Genomic DNA, 13,284 nt, shown 5'->3' on the forward strand with positions numbered 1-13,284 from the left:
TGACAGCACAAAGCAAAAATATCACTGATGTTATCTCTTAGACACCTGACTTACAACTTTAAAACAAGAAGTAACTCAGGAAATAATTTCAAAAAATGCACAAAGGTTTGTGGTGAGCCTTCCTCACTCTCCAGGTATTTTTACTGACACAGTAATGCACAGAAGCAACTTTTGAGCTCAAATATTAAATTCTTGTAAGAATTCTTTGCAAAATGTAGGGGAGCCTGACACTGTTTCCAGTGACACCTTCCATAAGCTGTGGGTGAATATTTGCTCAGCAGCACCCAGAAGTGAGATCTCTAAAAAAACCCCACTGTTTCTCACCTCCAAAGCGTTTAAAAATACATTTATTTTATTTCGTGCTGTCTTGGGCAGAGATAGGTGAAGTAGATAGAATTATAGGATAATTATGGAATTGCAGAATAGCTGTTTGGGTTAGGAGGTATCTTAAAGACCATCTCATTCCAACCCCCTGTCATGGACAGGGACATCTTTCACCAGACCAGGTTGCTCCAGGTCCCATCCAGCCTGACCTGGAAAAGGGCAGAAAGAATTTGCTGAAGTAGGGTAGGAAGGGAAGAAGTTTCCCCTCCTGTTCCTTCATCAACAAACCACCCAACTAGCTCTTAGTATCAGGGGTTTTTTGTTTCTTATTGGGTGCTCTACCTGGACAACATTTTCACTATTTTAAACTGTATTTAAGCACTGGTGTTGCAGTTGCTAAGGAGGCCGTGGTCTGTGCCTGTGCTCATTGACAAGGAATAGGAAGGACTGCCAGATTTCCCAAAGTCTCTCCCATCATGAAAAGAACTTCTAGTGCCTTCCTAATTACAGCAGGACCCAACAGCCAGCTGTTCTTTGAAAGGCACATTTTGGGGCATTGTCACAGAAGCAATTACAGCCAAATGTGCTTGATTTTCTCCGATCCTTTGGAAACATGACCACACCCCTACCCCTTCCCATTTCCGCTTCCCACTTTCCTCCGGCACAGTTTCCTCATGGCTCCCTTCACCTTCCCATTCTGAAGGGTGTAGATGAGGGAGTTGAGCATGGGTGTGATGAGTGTGTAGAACACGGCCACGCTCCTGTCCTCGGACAGGTCACCAGACGGGCGGGTGTAAACAAACATGCTGGGCCCAAGGCACAGGACCACCGCAGTGATGTGCGACCCGCACATGGACAGGGCCTTGTGCCACCTTGCCCGCGTTTGGCCCCCCAGGAAAACCAGGATGACCACGTAGGACGTGACCAGGCGGAGGAAGCAGCTCAGGGATATAGGGATATGACTCTGCTGCTGGCCACCGCGCACGTGTCACTGCAGGCCGGGGGGAGGAGGGGGTGGACATCACAGAAGTAGTCGGTTACTTTGTTGGGAGAAAGGGAGCAGGGTGGTGGGAAGGGTCTGGAGAGTGGAATGCAGGAAGCCCCCCACCCAGGAGACCCCCACCATGTGGCCGCAGAGGCAGCGGGACGTGAGCACGGGGTAGTGCAGGGGCCAGCAGATGGCCATGCAGCAGTCGTAGGCCATGGCTGTCATGATGAAAACCTCTGTGCAGCCAAAAAAATGAAGCCCGAAGAGCTGCCCTATGCAACCTGCAAAGGAGATGGTTTTATTTTCCACTCAGAAGCCAGAAATCATTTGGAGAGCTGTGACAGAGGAGTAACAAACATCTACAAAGGACAGGTGCAGAGGAAGAAGTACATGGGGGAGCTGAGGTGTTGGCTGCTCGTTACAGTGAGAACTATGAAATTGCCTGCCACTGTGAGTGTGTAGAAAAGCAGGAACACCACAAAATATATTTTCTGCACCCCTTGGTTCTCTGAGAGGCCCAGGAGGATAAATTCCTTCATGCTGCTGGAGTTTTCCTTGCCAGTCTACTGGGCAATGTGCAGTGCAGAGCCTGGAAATGTGGAAAGTTTTTTAATTCTTAAAAATTAATTGTTTATCAGAAGTGCATTCTCTGTAAGAAATACTTAGGATTAGAATTAAGTTTATGAAGTGCTTTTTAAATTTGTTTTGGTTTTTGTCTGGTTTTTTGTTGTTCTTCCCCCTCTACATATTTAATTTGCCCTGTATGCAATACAGCCATAGAATCACAGACTCCTGGAATCATTTGGGTTGGAAGGGACCTTAGAGACCATCTAGTTCCAACCCCACTTCTATGGGCGGGGATGCTACCCACTGGATGATCCCTTTGGGATTGGATCCATCTGATCCAGGCTCCTATTTTATGATTTTAAAATAGAGCAAAATCAGAAACTCCTTTAGAGGCAAAAAGCTGATCAGGCACCCACAGGAAATGCTGAAATGTAGAAAAACCAAAGTTGCTCTTAAATTCAAAAAAGTGAATCCTAAAGAGGAAGTTGGGAAAGTTTGTGATTTCTCCTGTGCTTGCAGTTTTACTGGCAGGAGGTAAAACATACTCAAGAAAGGGGATAAAAGGGAGGCCTTACCTCTAAAATCATCTTTTCAGTCACTGACTAGAGGTACATGATATAGTGCAATCAATTTCAATAGGAAATAAATACAATGTGAACTGTTATAATTTAAAAAAAAAGATAAGGCATTGTACCATCCTTTTATTGCAAGGGTTTTCCCCTAAAAATCTCAGGTAGTTAATTGAAAAAGAATTCAGTAACCTGATTTGGGACAGCAAAACCAGTTCTGCACATGGTTACAGCCAGAGAGAGCCAGAGATGGTTGACAGCTTCAGAGGAAATTTATTTTTGTATTTTTGCATTTGTCAAGAAGAAGGGCGGGGGGGGGGGGGAAAGAGGAAAGGAAATCAGGAAAAGGAAAGAAAAGAGGAAAGGGAAAAATCCTGGAAAACTTACCTCCTCTGTGTTTGGAGATCTAATTTTTGTGTAAGAGCTATAAGATTTTATGTCCCCAACATCTCCCTTTCCTGGTAGAGGCTTTAAAGAACATAGAACTGCTTCTGAAAAGCTTCTAACACTTGCTTAGGAGGTGCCTCTTTTAATCCCACCTCATTTAATTCCTTGCGCTCCTGTATCACCAAGTGTATCCTGTCTTTTTTCTGCCCATGTTTGAGCTGCTTGGAGAGAGAGCATGGGCACCGAAGGGTGCACACACAGCCCAGCAAGCAGAGAGAAAAAAACTGTTTAAGTAACTTTCCTCAAACCTCTCCAAGGAAATCTCCCTCCTCCAGGGCTTAATTCCCTGTTTACACAGACCTACTCCATCCTCTCCAAGGAAATCTCCCAGCTCAAGGGCTCTTGGGGCTGGAGGAGGGAGGTGTGAATGCTCAGGGGTGGGGAGGAGAAGAAATGAATCCCTTCCTGCCAGGGGAAGTTTAGATTGGATTTTAGGAAAAGTTTCTTCACTCACAGGGTGGTGTAGCCCTGGCACAGTTTACGGAGAGCAGTGGTGCAATCACTATCAATCTGGAGGGATTTAAAACATGTGGATGTGGCACTTGGGGACATGCGTTAGTGGTGGCACTGCTGGGGAATGGTTAGGCTTGGAGGGCTTCTCCAACAGTAACAATTCCATTATTCTTGGAAATAATAGCCAATAGATTAGCTGAATATTAAACTGGGCAAGCATGTGATGTGACCTGGTCAAGTTAACATTCCCAGACTCTGAAAGTCCACACTTTGTGTGTTTCCCAAACCTTAGGCTTTATGGCACTGTGAGTAATAATAAAATTGTGAGGATTTTTAAATCACTGTGTATTCCAGAAAATCTCCACAAGCCCTCATGAAAAAAAAAAAAATCTGGGAGGTTTCTAGTAGTAAGTAGAAGAGACACAGAAGGTGGCTTGGGTCACTTCTCGATGACCCTAGAAGTCCCTATTTTCTATGAAATTTCATCACTTGTAGCTCAGGGAATAAGGCCTTTTGCAAGAACTTGCAATGTTTCAGCAAAGGTCGGTGAAGTAAAGAATAAGTAAAAAAAAAATCCTTATTTTACAAATTGGGAAACTAAGGGAGGGGAGGAAGTCAACTCTTGTACATCTGTGGAAATCAGGTGAGTTGAGCCTTTTCCACTTTCCTCTGGAAAGAAATGGATCTAGTCACCTATTCAGCTAGGGAAAACAGCTTCAAATGACAGAAGGTGGGTTTAGATGAGATGTTGGGAATAAATACTTCCCTGTGAGGGGGCTGAGGCCCTGGCACAGGTTGCCCAGAAAAGCTGTGGCTGCCCCATCCCTGGAAGTGTTCCAGGACAGGTTGGAGCACCCTGGGATAGTGGAAGGTGTCCCTGCTCATGGTTAGGGGTGGAACTGGATGAGCTTTAAAGTCCCTTCCAGCCCAAACCATTCTAGAATTCAATGAATTTGTGTATTACTGCAATTCCAACTCATCACTGCTCTGGTGTACTGTGTACTTTCAAGTTGTGATTTAGGTGCATCAATAAATAGTTTCATCCACTGCCCATCTCTTTGTTTTGCTGACATTTACTGAAATTCAGAATGGCTCAATAACAAAGGCATTTTGACTGTCTCCCAACATGGAATGCCAGCAGTCCATGCAGAGAAAATGGAAACCCTCAAATTAATGAGGAGATTAAAGAGTGCTATGAATAAAAGTAGTCTTTTAATTTAAATATCATTTTACACCATAGCCTGGAGTCCTGGCCAGGTTAATGAGGGTTGCCAGTAACCACTATAGGAAATAGGATTGGGTAAGAAAGTAAAAACTGTCTTACAGTCTTTGGGAAAGGAAGAGGAAGAACAGACGACAACAGAAGCTGAAGATGTACAAATGTGTTTCTGACCTGCTAAGCAAATTTCAGCTGGATCCGCCCATTCCTGTGCCCACTGACACACATGGCAGAGATTTGGGTGGCATCACACTCCTGTCCCTTTACTTCCCTGGCCCAAGGGACTAAGGGATAAAATAGTTCCCTGTAAGGATGTCAGGAAAGGAGAAAGGTGTTTTCTGTTTCCCTTTGGCAGATGGATCTGGGTGGCTCATGGACATGGAGTGTGCATGGACAGGACTGGGATGTTGTGGGTGGGTGGTGGTGGGTTCTGTCTGTTTAGGAGACACAAGGTGAAGAAGAGCCTCAAGCTCTGTTCAGGGGGAAGTTGTGAAACTGGAAGTGAAAGGCATGGGGCCGGAGGGATTTTGTGAAATCGGACATGCCTGAGGTGTTGAAGGACCATGCTGAAAGTCTGTGGGATGTGAAGGTGCACTGAAAGAGGTCCTGAGCCCAGAGCTCCATGCTGAGGGCAGCACAAGCAGGGTTTGGCCATCTGGAACTGCTGAGGTGGGAAGTTTGGGTGCAAGGTTGGATGAAGCAGTAGGGACTCTATAAGGTGCTGAACTGTGCTGGGAGAGGCTGTGGGTCAGAGGAGGACCCACTGTGGTGGTGGGTGCGTGACAGCTGGGCAGGGACAGGAGGGAATGAGAAGTGCTCAGGGAGGTTGTGAAACCTCCAGCAAAGATGTTATGGGAGAGGACTTAAAATTTCTCTACCTGAGCAGCACTAAAACCTCATCTTCAGGGGCTGTGAAACCAGAGCATCTCAGGACCTCAAGTACAACACAACACCAGTGCAAAGTTTGTATGGACAGTTCTTGCAAGAATGGCTGAAGAAGGGAGAAGTACTAAAAAAATAATGTTTCCATGACACTGCAAAGAGGGGAGGGGGAAGTAGTTCAAATCTGAGTGATCATACCCACACAAAGGAGTTATTTCCCCCACAAGTGATTGGCTGCCTGGAGGGTCACGCTGAAAACACCATGGCTTTTTAAACAGTGGGTGCCCAGCCCAGCGCTGCAGGATGACACAAGGACTCGAGCTGCACCCTATGTCACACCATCCAGGGGACAACATTGGCGGGCACAGGCACTGAAATTCCCAGGAACGCAAAAAAGGTGAGAAATTCAGAGATGGGTCTTTGACATTGCACTCTGATGGTTTCTGTCAGGCTTTAGGGAAGGGAAGTGAAACAAAAACAATGGAGGAAAAAAGATCAAAAATTTACTTCCTTTGCTGGACAGAAATTTGCTGTAGGTCAGGAATCGATGACACTAATTTTCAATATAAGGAAAGCTTCATTCCAGGGACTCTTTTCCCGTTACAAGTGCTCTTGAACTGCTCTAAATGCACTTCTGTAATATAAAAAATCATTACTCAGAGACCTGGCATTAAAACAGCAGAACTTTCTGTCTATTGTCTGAGACACCTTTGTGGTGTCAGGGTTGTTCTGACTCAGGAACTACAGGCAGGATTTGCAGGCAAATCACATGGAGGATGTTTAATCTCAAGGGAGAAAAAGATCACCTGGACTCAGGCTGCTGCTATTTGAGGAGAGTTTTCACTTATTAGTTACATAAGGAAGTGGAATCATGTCTTGAATGTGTCCTGGAAACAGGAATTCAGTCTGTCCAAGGGAATATGATAAATAAATGAGAATCATGAGTGACTTTTGCAGTGTTCTTATCCACGGTCTGCAGAAGTAAGAGAAGGATTTCATCACTTCTATTACAGCAGAAGGCAAAACTATTGATGTTTTGTCATTGACCCATTGCAGCCATTTCTGTTCCTGGCAGTCTTTATGCACATATAGCAATTTCCAGTGCTTAAAGGTGCTCCAAGACAGCTGGAGAGGGACTTTGGAGAAGGGCCTGGAGTGACAGGACAAGGGGGAGTTGTTTTAAACTGGAAGACAGTGGATTTGAATTAGATCTTGGGAGGAAATTCTTCCCTGTGAGGGTAGTGAGGCACAGGTTGCCCAGAGGAGCTGTGGCTGCCTTATTCCTGCAAGTGTCCAAGGCCAGGTTGGCAGGGATTTGGAGCAACCTGGGATAGTGGAAGGTGCCCCTGACTGTGCCAGGAGGTTGGAACAAGATGAGCTTTAAGATCCCTCCCAACCCAAACCATTCCATGATTATATGACATGATCAATGCCACAAAGCCATTTAACACTGGGAATTATCACCCGTCATTCCCTCAATCTCCAGTGGAGAAAGATGCACCTGTGGAGGCTGCAGTGAGCTGAGACAGAGCTTAGGTGACACTCAAATGTTCACACTCTCTTCAGATTGAGTGGAAATTTGGTTGCACAGAAGCCAGGAAACCACTTAACAGCAGGCCTTCCTCTGTTCTTGCAACAGAAAAGCTGCACAGAACTTGAGGCTGTTTCTGCTAATTTCTGAAAAAATATGATCATTTGTGGCCACCCCTGGCGCAGGCTGTGAGCGAAGAGCAGCCACAGGGCTGCTCTCCACAGTGTTCATATTAGAAGTGCTCGAGGTGCTATGAGAACTGAGGATGGGGTCATCCAGCTCTACAGTGCCAGAATTTCCCTGATTTCAATCAACACTAAAGGAAATCATAGAATTCTTAAAAAATTTGGGCTGCAAGGGACCTTAAAGCCTATCCAGTCCCACCCCCTGCCATGGGCAGGGGGACCTTCCACTAGCCCAGGTTGCTCCAACCTGGCCTTGAAATCCCCTGAACCACACACTTCTTTTCCCTCTGTCCATGGGGTCAGCGTGCCTGGGGTGCTGGGATGGAACAGCAGTGATTCAGTCTGTCATGTTCTGGGTGCTTTTGGAAGTCTGTCTCCATGTGTGCTGCTGCACCACAAAGAAAGAACAGAGGATTCATGCTGGCTACATGGTTCAGTGATTCACATCTTCCCAGGAAACCCCAATTTTTGTTCCTATCCTCTTTTTAACTTCTCTGCCTTCCATGTCCAAATTAACAGCTGGTTGGGAGACAGCAGAAGAACCACTGTATTTGTTCTCATCAGGCCATAAAAAAGGTGTTAAACCCATTTTTTTCACCCCCAAGATTCTCAATCAGATCTCAGTACCACAGGGAAGGAAACAGTGACTTAACTCATGGAGTGGTGTGGAAAAGTTATCAGAGCCACAACTTCTATGTCATGTGAGGACAAGATAATCTGTGGTTTCTTACACGTGGTTCTTGCAGTTTCTGAGGGAGAAGCTGAGGGCTCTGCCAGACCAAAATGTTTATTTGTTACTGTACATGGGACCCAGGAGAACCACATCAAATGGCACTTCAGTAAAACAGAAATCACTCATCAATGTAAAAAAACAACCAGTTGTTCTCATGGAATCACAGAATTCCAGTGCGGTTTGGGCTGGAAGGGACCTTAAAGATCATCCAGTTCCAACCCCCTGCAATGGGCAGGGACACCTTCCACTATCCCAGTTTGCTCCAGCCTGGCTTTGGACACCTCTACAGATGGGGCAGCCACAGTTTCTCTGGGCAACCTGTGCCAGAGCTTCACCACCATCCCAGGGAAGAATTTATTCCCAATATCCCATCTAAACCCACACTCTGTCAGTGTGAAGCCTTTACTCTTTGTCCTGTTACTCCAGGCTCTTGGTCCCTTCCAAATCAAATTATTTTGAGATTCCATGAAGTCAAGTTCTAGCTAAAAGCCTTGGAACAAACCAAGGAATCCCTCTAGAAAAATCACCCTGGAGTTACCACCTTGCCCCTCTCTGCTCCCAGGTCTGAATCACCTATTATGAGACCCTCAGCCACACCAATCCTCCTTCCAACCACAGCCATCCATGCTCCTGGGACCAACCAGAGCGGGGCTGTGGGACAACCCGAGCCATCCTACACTGTCCTCAAGTTCATGGAGAGCTTCTGCCTGCTGAGTGCTGCCTGTGGGATGGTGGGGAACGGCCTGGTCCTGTGGTACCTGGGCTTCCGCATCCGCAGGAACCACTTCACCGTCTACATCCTGAACCTGGCGGCCGCCGACTTCGGGTACCTGCTGTGCATTGCTGTGGAGACCGTGCAGTACCTGATGCAGTTCAACGTAGGGGTGCAGTTCGGGATATTCCTCTTCCTGGATCTCTTCATGTACGGCACGGGCCTGTACCTGCTGACGGCCATCAGCATTGAGCGCTGCCTGTCCGTGCTGTCCCCCATCTGGTGCCGGACACACCGCCCGAAGCACCTGTCTGCTGTGGTGTCCAGCCTGCTCTGGGCCCTGTCCCTGCTCCTGAACACTCTGGGATATGTTTTGTGCACCGTTCGCCCCTCTCCCAGGGTCTGCCACCGCCTGCTCATCGCCATCGGAGCCTTGGATTTCCTCGTCTGCGCGCCCCTCATGCTGCTCTTCAGCCTCACCCTCTTCCTGCGGGTCAAGTGCAGCTCCCAGCCCTTCCAAACGGGCCGGCTCTTCATCATCATCATGCTCACTATCCTCCTCTTCCTCATTTTTGCCGTGCCCCTCAGTGTCCTCATCTTCCTGGACTTCTTGGGCCACAAGTTCATGTATTCCCCAGAGATTGGCTTTGTGTTGTCCTGCGTCAACAGCACCCTCAACCCTGTCATTTACTTCCTGGTGGGAAGCTACAGGGATCGGAAATTCAGGCTCACCCTCAGGCTGGCATTCCAGAGGGCCTTCCAAGACTCAGCGGATGAGAGAGATGAGCGGGAAACGCGGGACACGGTAACCATGTCTTCCTAAAATCCTGCCTGGAATGTCTTGGCAGAACTGAAGAACTCTGAGGTTCTGGGGAAGGTTCATCTCACCTGACCCTCAGTACCCTCTTTGTAGATATTTTAGGTCATTATTTTAACTCTACATTATTTTAAGACCCTCTTTGGGTCATTGTTTTCAGTGCCCCATATGGCACATAAGCAGCTGGACCATAGAATTTACCTGACCCGTATTCAGGACATATTAAAAGTTCCTGTTTATTTCCAGTGACTACTAAATAATATTCATTTGATAAGGTTGAAACGTCTTAATGTCTGAATTTTGTCAAAGAAATCCTGCTCAGGATAAATCCTTGTCATTCATAAACTCATAAATTCTGTGTTGCTTTTCACTCAGATCTCTGAAAATGAGATCAGTACCAGCAATCCTCCTGTTGGAAGCAGACATAAAATTCCTGGAAGGTAAATCCATCTATCCCTCTTAACTTAGAATCCCCATGTCTGAGCACACACACAGCCTTTTGTAGGTCACAGAGCTATTCTGGGCTTCCTAATGTGAGCATTTCAAGGACTGAAAAGATTCACATCCACCAAGTCATTTTTTTCTCTGAACCAGGGATGTTTCCACACCACGGAGCAGAAAATGGCTCCAACTCCTTCCAACTTGCTTTAAAAATGTATTCACTGAGTTTCATCCTCGCTTGTCTTGTATTTCAAAGCAATACGTGACTGGAGATTACTATTTTATATTATATTGTTGCATGTTATTTTAATTTCCTCCAGCCCTTGGCAGAGTCTCTGCATTTAGCTACATTATGCATTGGGTTGTAATTTCTTCCTTTAAAAGAACAGATCAGAATCCATAGCTTTTAAATCTCCTTTACAAATAGAAATAAATCAAAGGATAGTGGGAAAAAACAGAAAACAGAACAAGGTAAATAAATACCATGATTTGCAAAAAATTATACTCTAAACCAAATCCTTTGAGGGGCAAAATGGGATTATTTGTGCTATCAGACTACTTAACCAAAATTATTAGAAAAAGTCAATGTGGGTAATTTTCTTTGAAAAACCTCACAATTAATGTTCAAAATGTTCTGTTTTTGATATCTCACATGGTTTTATCATTGTGACAAAACATTTTTGTACTGTTAAAAAGACTGGAATTCTCTATTTTGTTGCGTTTTTTTTTTTCCCCAATGGGATAAAAATTGTATTTAAAGTTGTTTTTGTTGTTGTTTTTGTTGTTATCTGATTTATCAGCTGATAAAAACACACAGAATGCAAACACAGATAAATATTTTTTTTTTTTAAGGCACAGGAAGAACCTTTCAGTCAGTGTCTACTGAAAAAGGACAGAAAAGCCAAGTTTATTTTATAACACCTAATTCCAGGTGGCTTTTGGTGTGCTTAGGTGAATAACTTTTCCTCCAATGATTGCAGAGGGAGCAGGACCAGCCCCTGTGTGACTGACCCAACTATTTATGGGGATTTAGCACACCAGGGATATCCTTCTTCATCTGTCCTGTCCAAGCAAATCCTTTGCCATTCTAAATCTTTATTTTTTTACTTTCTCCCGTACTTTCTTATTTTTTCTGTTTCTCTCTTATTCAATCTATTGCTTAATTTCCTTTTTTACTTTGTTGTATTTTTTATTTTTTCTTTTTTTCTCTCTCTCTCCCCATTTCTCTATTTCCTCGTTCACTCTCTTTCTCTCCCTTTTTTTCCTCTCCCTTTTCGCCAAATTGTAATTTTCACCCATCTCTGACCCCTTACACCCCAAATCCCACCATCACCAAGCCAACAACCCTTGCTCTGCCCATTTTTGCAGAATTTGCTTCATCAATAGGTTTATTCCCAGTGGATGGGGAAGTGAGGGTAGTTCCAAGGGGAATAAATACAGCTGGGGAGCTGGACTGAGCCTGGCTACGCTGCAATGGAGTGCCCTGGTCTCCATCTTTCTGGCTGTCTCTGAGGTGCCACATCTCCACGTGCCTCGTATCCAGAAGTGCCTCACACAGCTGTCACCTCCACCACAGTGTCCCCAGGGCCGTGGCTCTCCTCGTCACTCCCGGCTTTCTCCTCAAACACCCTCCGCAGAGCGACTCTGACGGAGCGCTGGAAGCGTCGCCGCCGGCAGCTCCCCACCAGCACGTAAATCACCGGGTTGAGGGAGCAGTTCAGCAATGCCAGCAACAGGGAGGGGTCTTCTGGGAATAAATGACCAGAATCAGGGAGATTGAGGAAAACCTCCATGCAGAAAGGGATGCCGAAGGCAAAGAACAGCAGGACGTTGAGCAGGATGGCCACAAAGAGCTTCCCTGGCTGCTGCCTCCGGGAGCCACAGCACAGCTTGAGGAACAGGAACAGGTTGGAAACCAACATCATGAGGGAAAAAATGACGGAAATGGTGAGGGCTACACCTGCAAGGACAGTCTCAGAGTCTTCAGTGTAGGTGTATGTGAGGTAGAGGGAGGAAACAAAAACCCCAGCGAGGGCCCAGAGGGCCCCGCTGACGACGCCCGAGAGGTGCCGGGGGCGGTGGCAGCGGTACCAGATGGGGCAGAGGACGGAGACGCAGCGCTCCATGCTGAGGGCTGCCAGCAGCCCCAGGCTGCTCAGGTCAAACAGGTGGCACAGGAACCCAAGGACAAACACAAAATGCCTATAGTGATGAATAAAAGGAAACAAAGATGTGCAAAATGCTGCTAAGGTCAGAAAAGCCAACATAAGCAGGAGAAACAGAAGAAGCAGGGAGAAGTCAGCAACAGCCAGATTTAGGATGTAGACAGTGAAAGGGCTCTGCTTTGTGTGGAAGCCCAGGAACCACAGGACCACCCCATTCCCTGCCAGCCCACAGAGGGAAATCCCCAGGCACACCCCTGCAAAGACAATCAGGGTGTAGGGAATGCTCGAGCATTCAGATGTGATAAATTCCTCCCAGTCCAGAGAGCCAGAAATTGTGTTGTTCAGGGTGAGGTTTGTTGTGCTGTTCTCCTCCATGGTGAATGATCTTGCTCCCAGCAGCTGCCTTCTCCTTTTCCCTCCACCTCCTAGGGAGAGATGGGGAACCAGAGGGAAATAAGGAACATCAGCATTCCCAGCATTTCCCATTTGTCCACACAGCCTGACACCAGCCCCAGGAAGAACCCCCACCCCTGCAGTGCCCAGGACAGGCTCCCAGCACTCCAGCCCTGACCCTAGACAGGAATCTCCCACCAGTCCATCCCTGGACTCCTACCTCCAGTAGGAACAGCGCTGTCACAGCAGCACCAGGAGAAAGGATTTGAGGATGGCTGCTGGAACCACTGGCTGTGCTTCAGCCTTGTCCCTTGTGCCTGGGTTCAGCCCTTGGCCCAGAGATCACATCCCATGGTCAGAGCCTCCCCTCACAATCTCCCCACATCAGTGACAGCTTCCCCTCACATGTCCCAGGGACAGAGACCTTATCAGGAGGAGATGGCCGTGTCACTGCCTTCCTCTCCTCCCTCCAGTTCTTCATGAGGAGCTGCTGATCTGTTATCATCCTATTAATGCAGAGACTTGGACTTTTGAATTTTAAACATCATTTACTGAATCTAAAACAATGAAAATGAAAGGACAGCACAGATAATATTATGTCCCTTCAGGTGCTGGGAATCCTGGGTCAAAACCCTCCTCTGGTGAGGGCAGATCCTGTCCATGGAAGGGATACTTCACTATGATCTGTTCAACTATTACAGGGTTTTCTAAACCCCTCAGAAATTCCAGACCTCATTAGTTGCCAACAGAGCCCCTGAGCAGCAGCCATGGGGATAAGCATCACCAGTACCCAGACATGGGACTGCACGAGGGCTTTGCCCACAGCCTCTAATCCCATCCTGTCTAATCCCAATCATC

At 46.6% G+C, this 13,284-nt stretch overlaps 2 protein-coding genes and 1 pseudogene across 2 annotated transcripts; 1 reads left to right on the top strand and 2 right to left on the bottom strand.

The window, feature by feature from the left end:
• Positions 1-847: 847 nt before the first annotated feature.
• Positions 848-1,913, bottom strand: LOC137476189 (olfactory receptor 4S2-like; annotated as a pseudogene).
• Positions 1,914-3,635: 1,722 nt separating this feature from the next.
• LOC137476188 (proto-oncogene Mas-like) lies at positions 3,636-9,801 on the top strand. The gene is made up of 2 exons (XM_068194309.1): positions 3,636-5,846; positions 8,461-9,801. The coding sequence occupies exon 2, from the start codon at positions 8,477-8,479 to the stop codon at positions 9,431-9,433; it is 957 nt and encodes a 318-aa protein (XP_068050410.1). The 5' UTR covers positions 3,636-5,846; positions 8,461-8,476; the 3' UTR covers positions 9,434-9,801.
• Positions 9,802-11,388: 1,587 nt separating this feature from the next.
• Positions 11,389-12,447, bottom strand: LOC137476683 (mas-related G-protein coupled receptor member H-like). The gene has a single exon (XM_068194982.1). It carries the CDS (start codon positions 12,406-12,408, stop codon positions 11,419-11,421), a length of 990 nt encoding a protein of 329 aa, XP_068051083.1. The 5' UTR covers positions 12,409-12,447; the 3' UTR covers positions 11,389-11,418.
• Between the last annotated feature and the right edge of the window lie 837 nt (positions 12,448-13,284).

Source organism: Anomalospiza imberbis, chromosome 6, assembly GCF_031753505.1.
Source record: "Anomalospiza imberbis isolate Cuckoo-Finch-1a 21T00152 chromosome 6, ASM3175350v1, whole genome shotgun sequence".
Taxonomy (NCBI): domain Eukaryota; kingdom Metazoa; phylum Chordata; class Aves; order Passeriformes; family Viduidae; genus Anomalospiza; species Anomalospiza imberbis.

Excerpts from the sequence above, each read along its gene's own strand:
- LOC137476188 (XM_068194309.1), top strand. The coding sequence starts at position 8,477 with ATGAGACCCTCAGCCACACCAATCCTCCTTCCAACCACAGCCATCCAT.
- LOC137476683 (XM_068194982.1), bottom strand. The coding sequence starts at position 12,408 with ATGGAGGAGAACAGCACAACAAACCTCACCCTGAACAACACAATTTCT.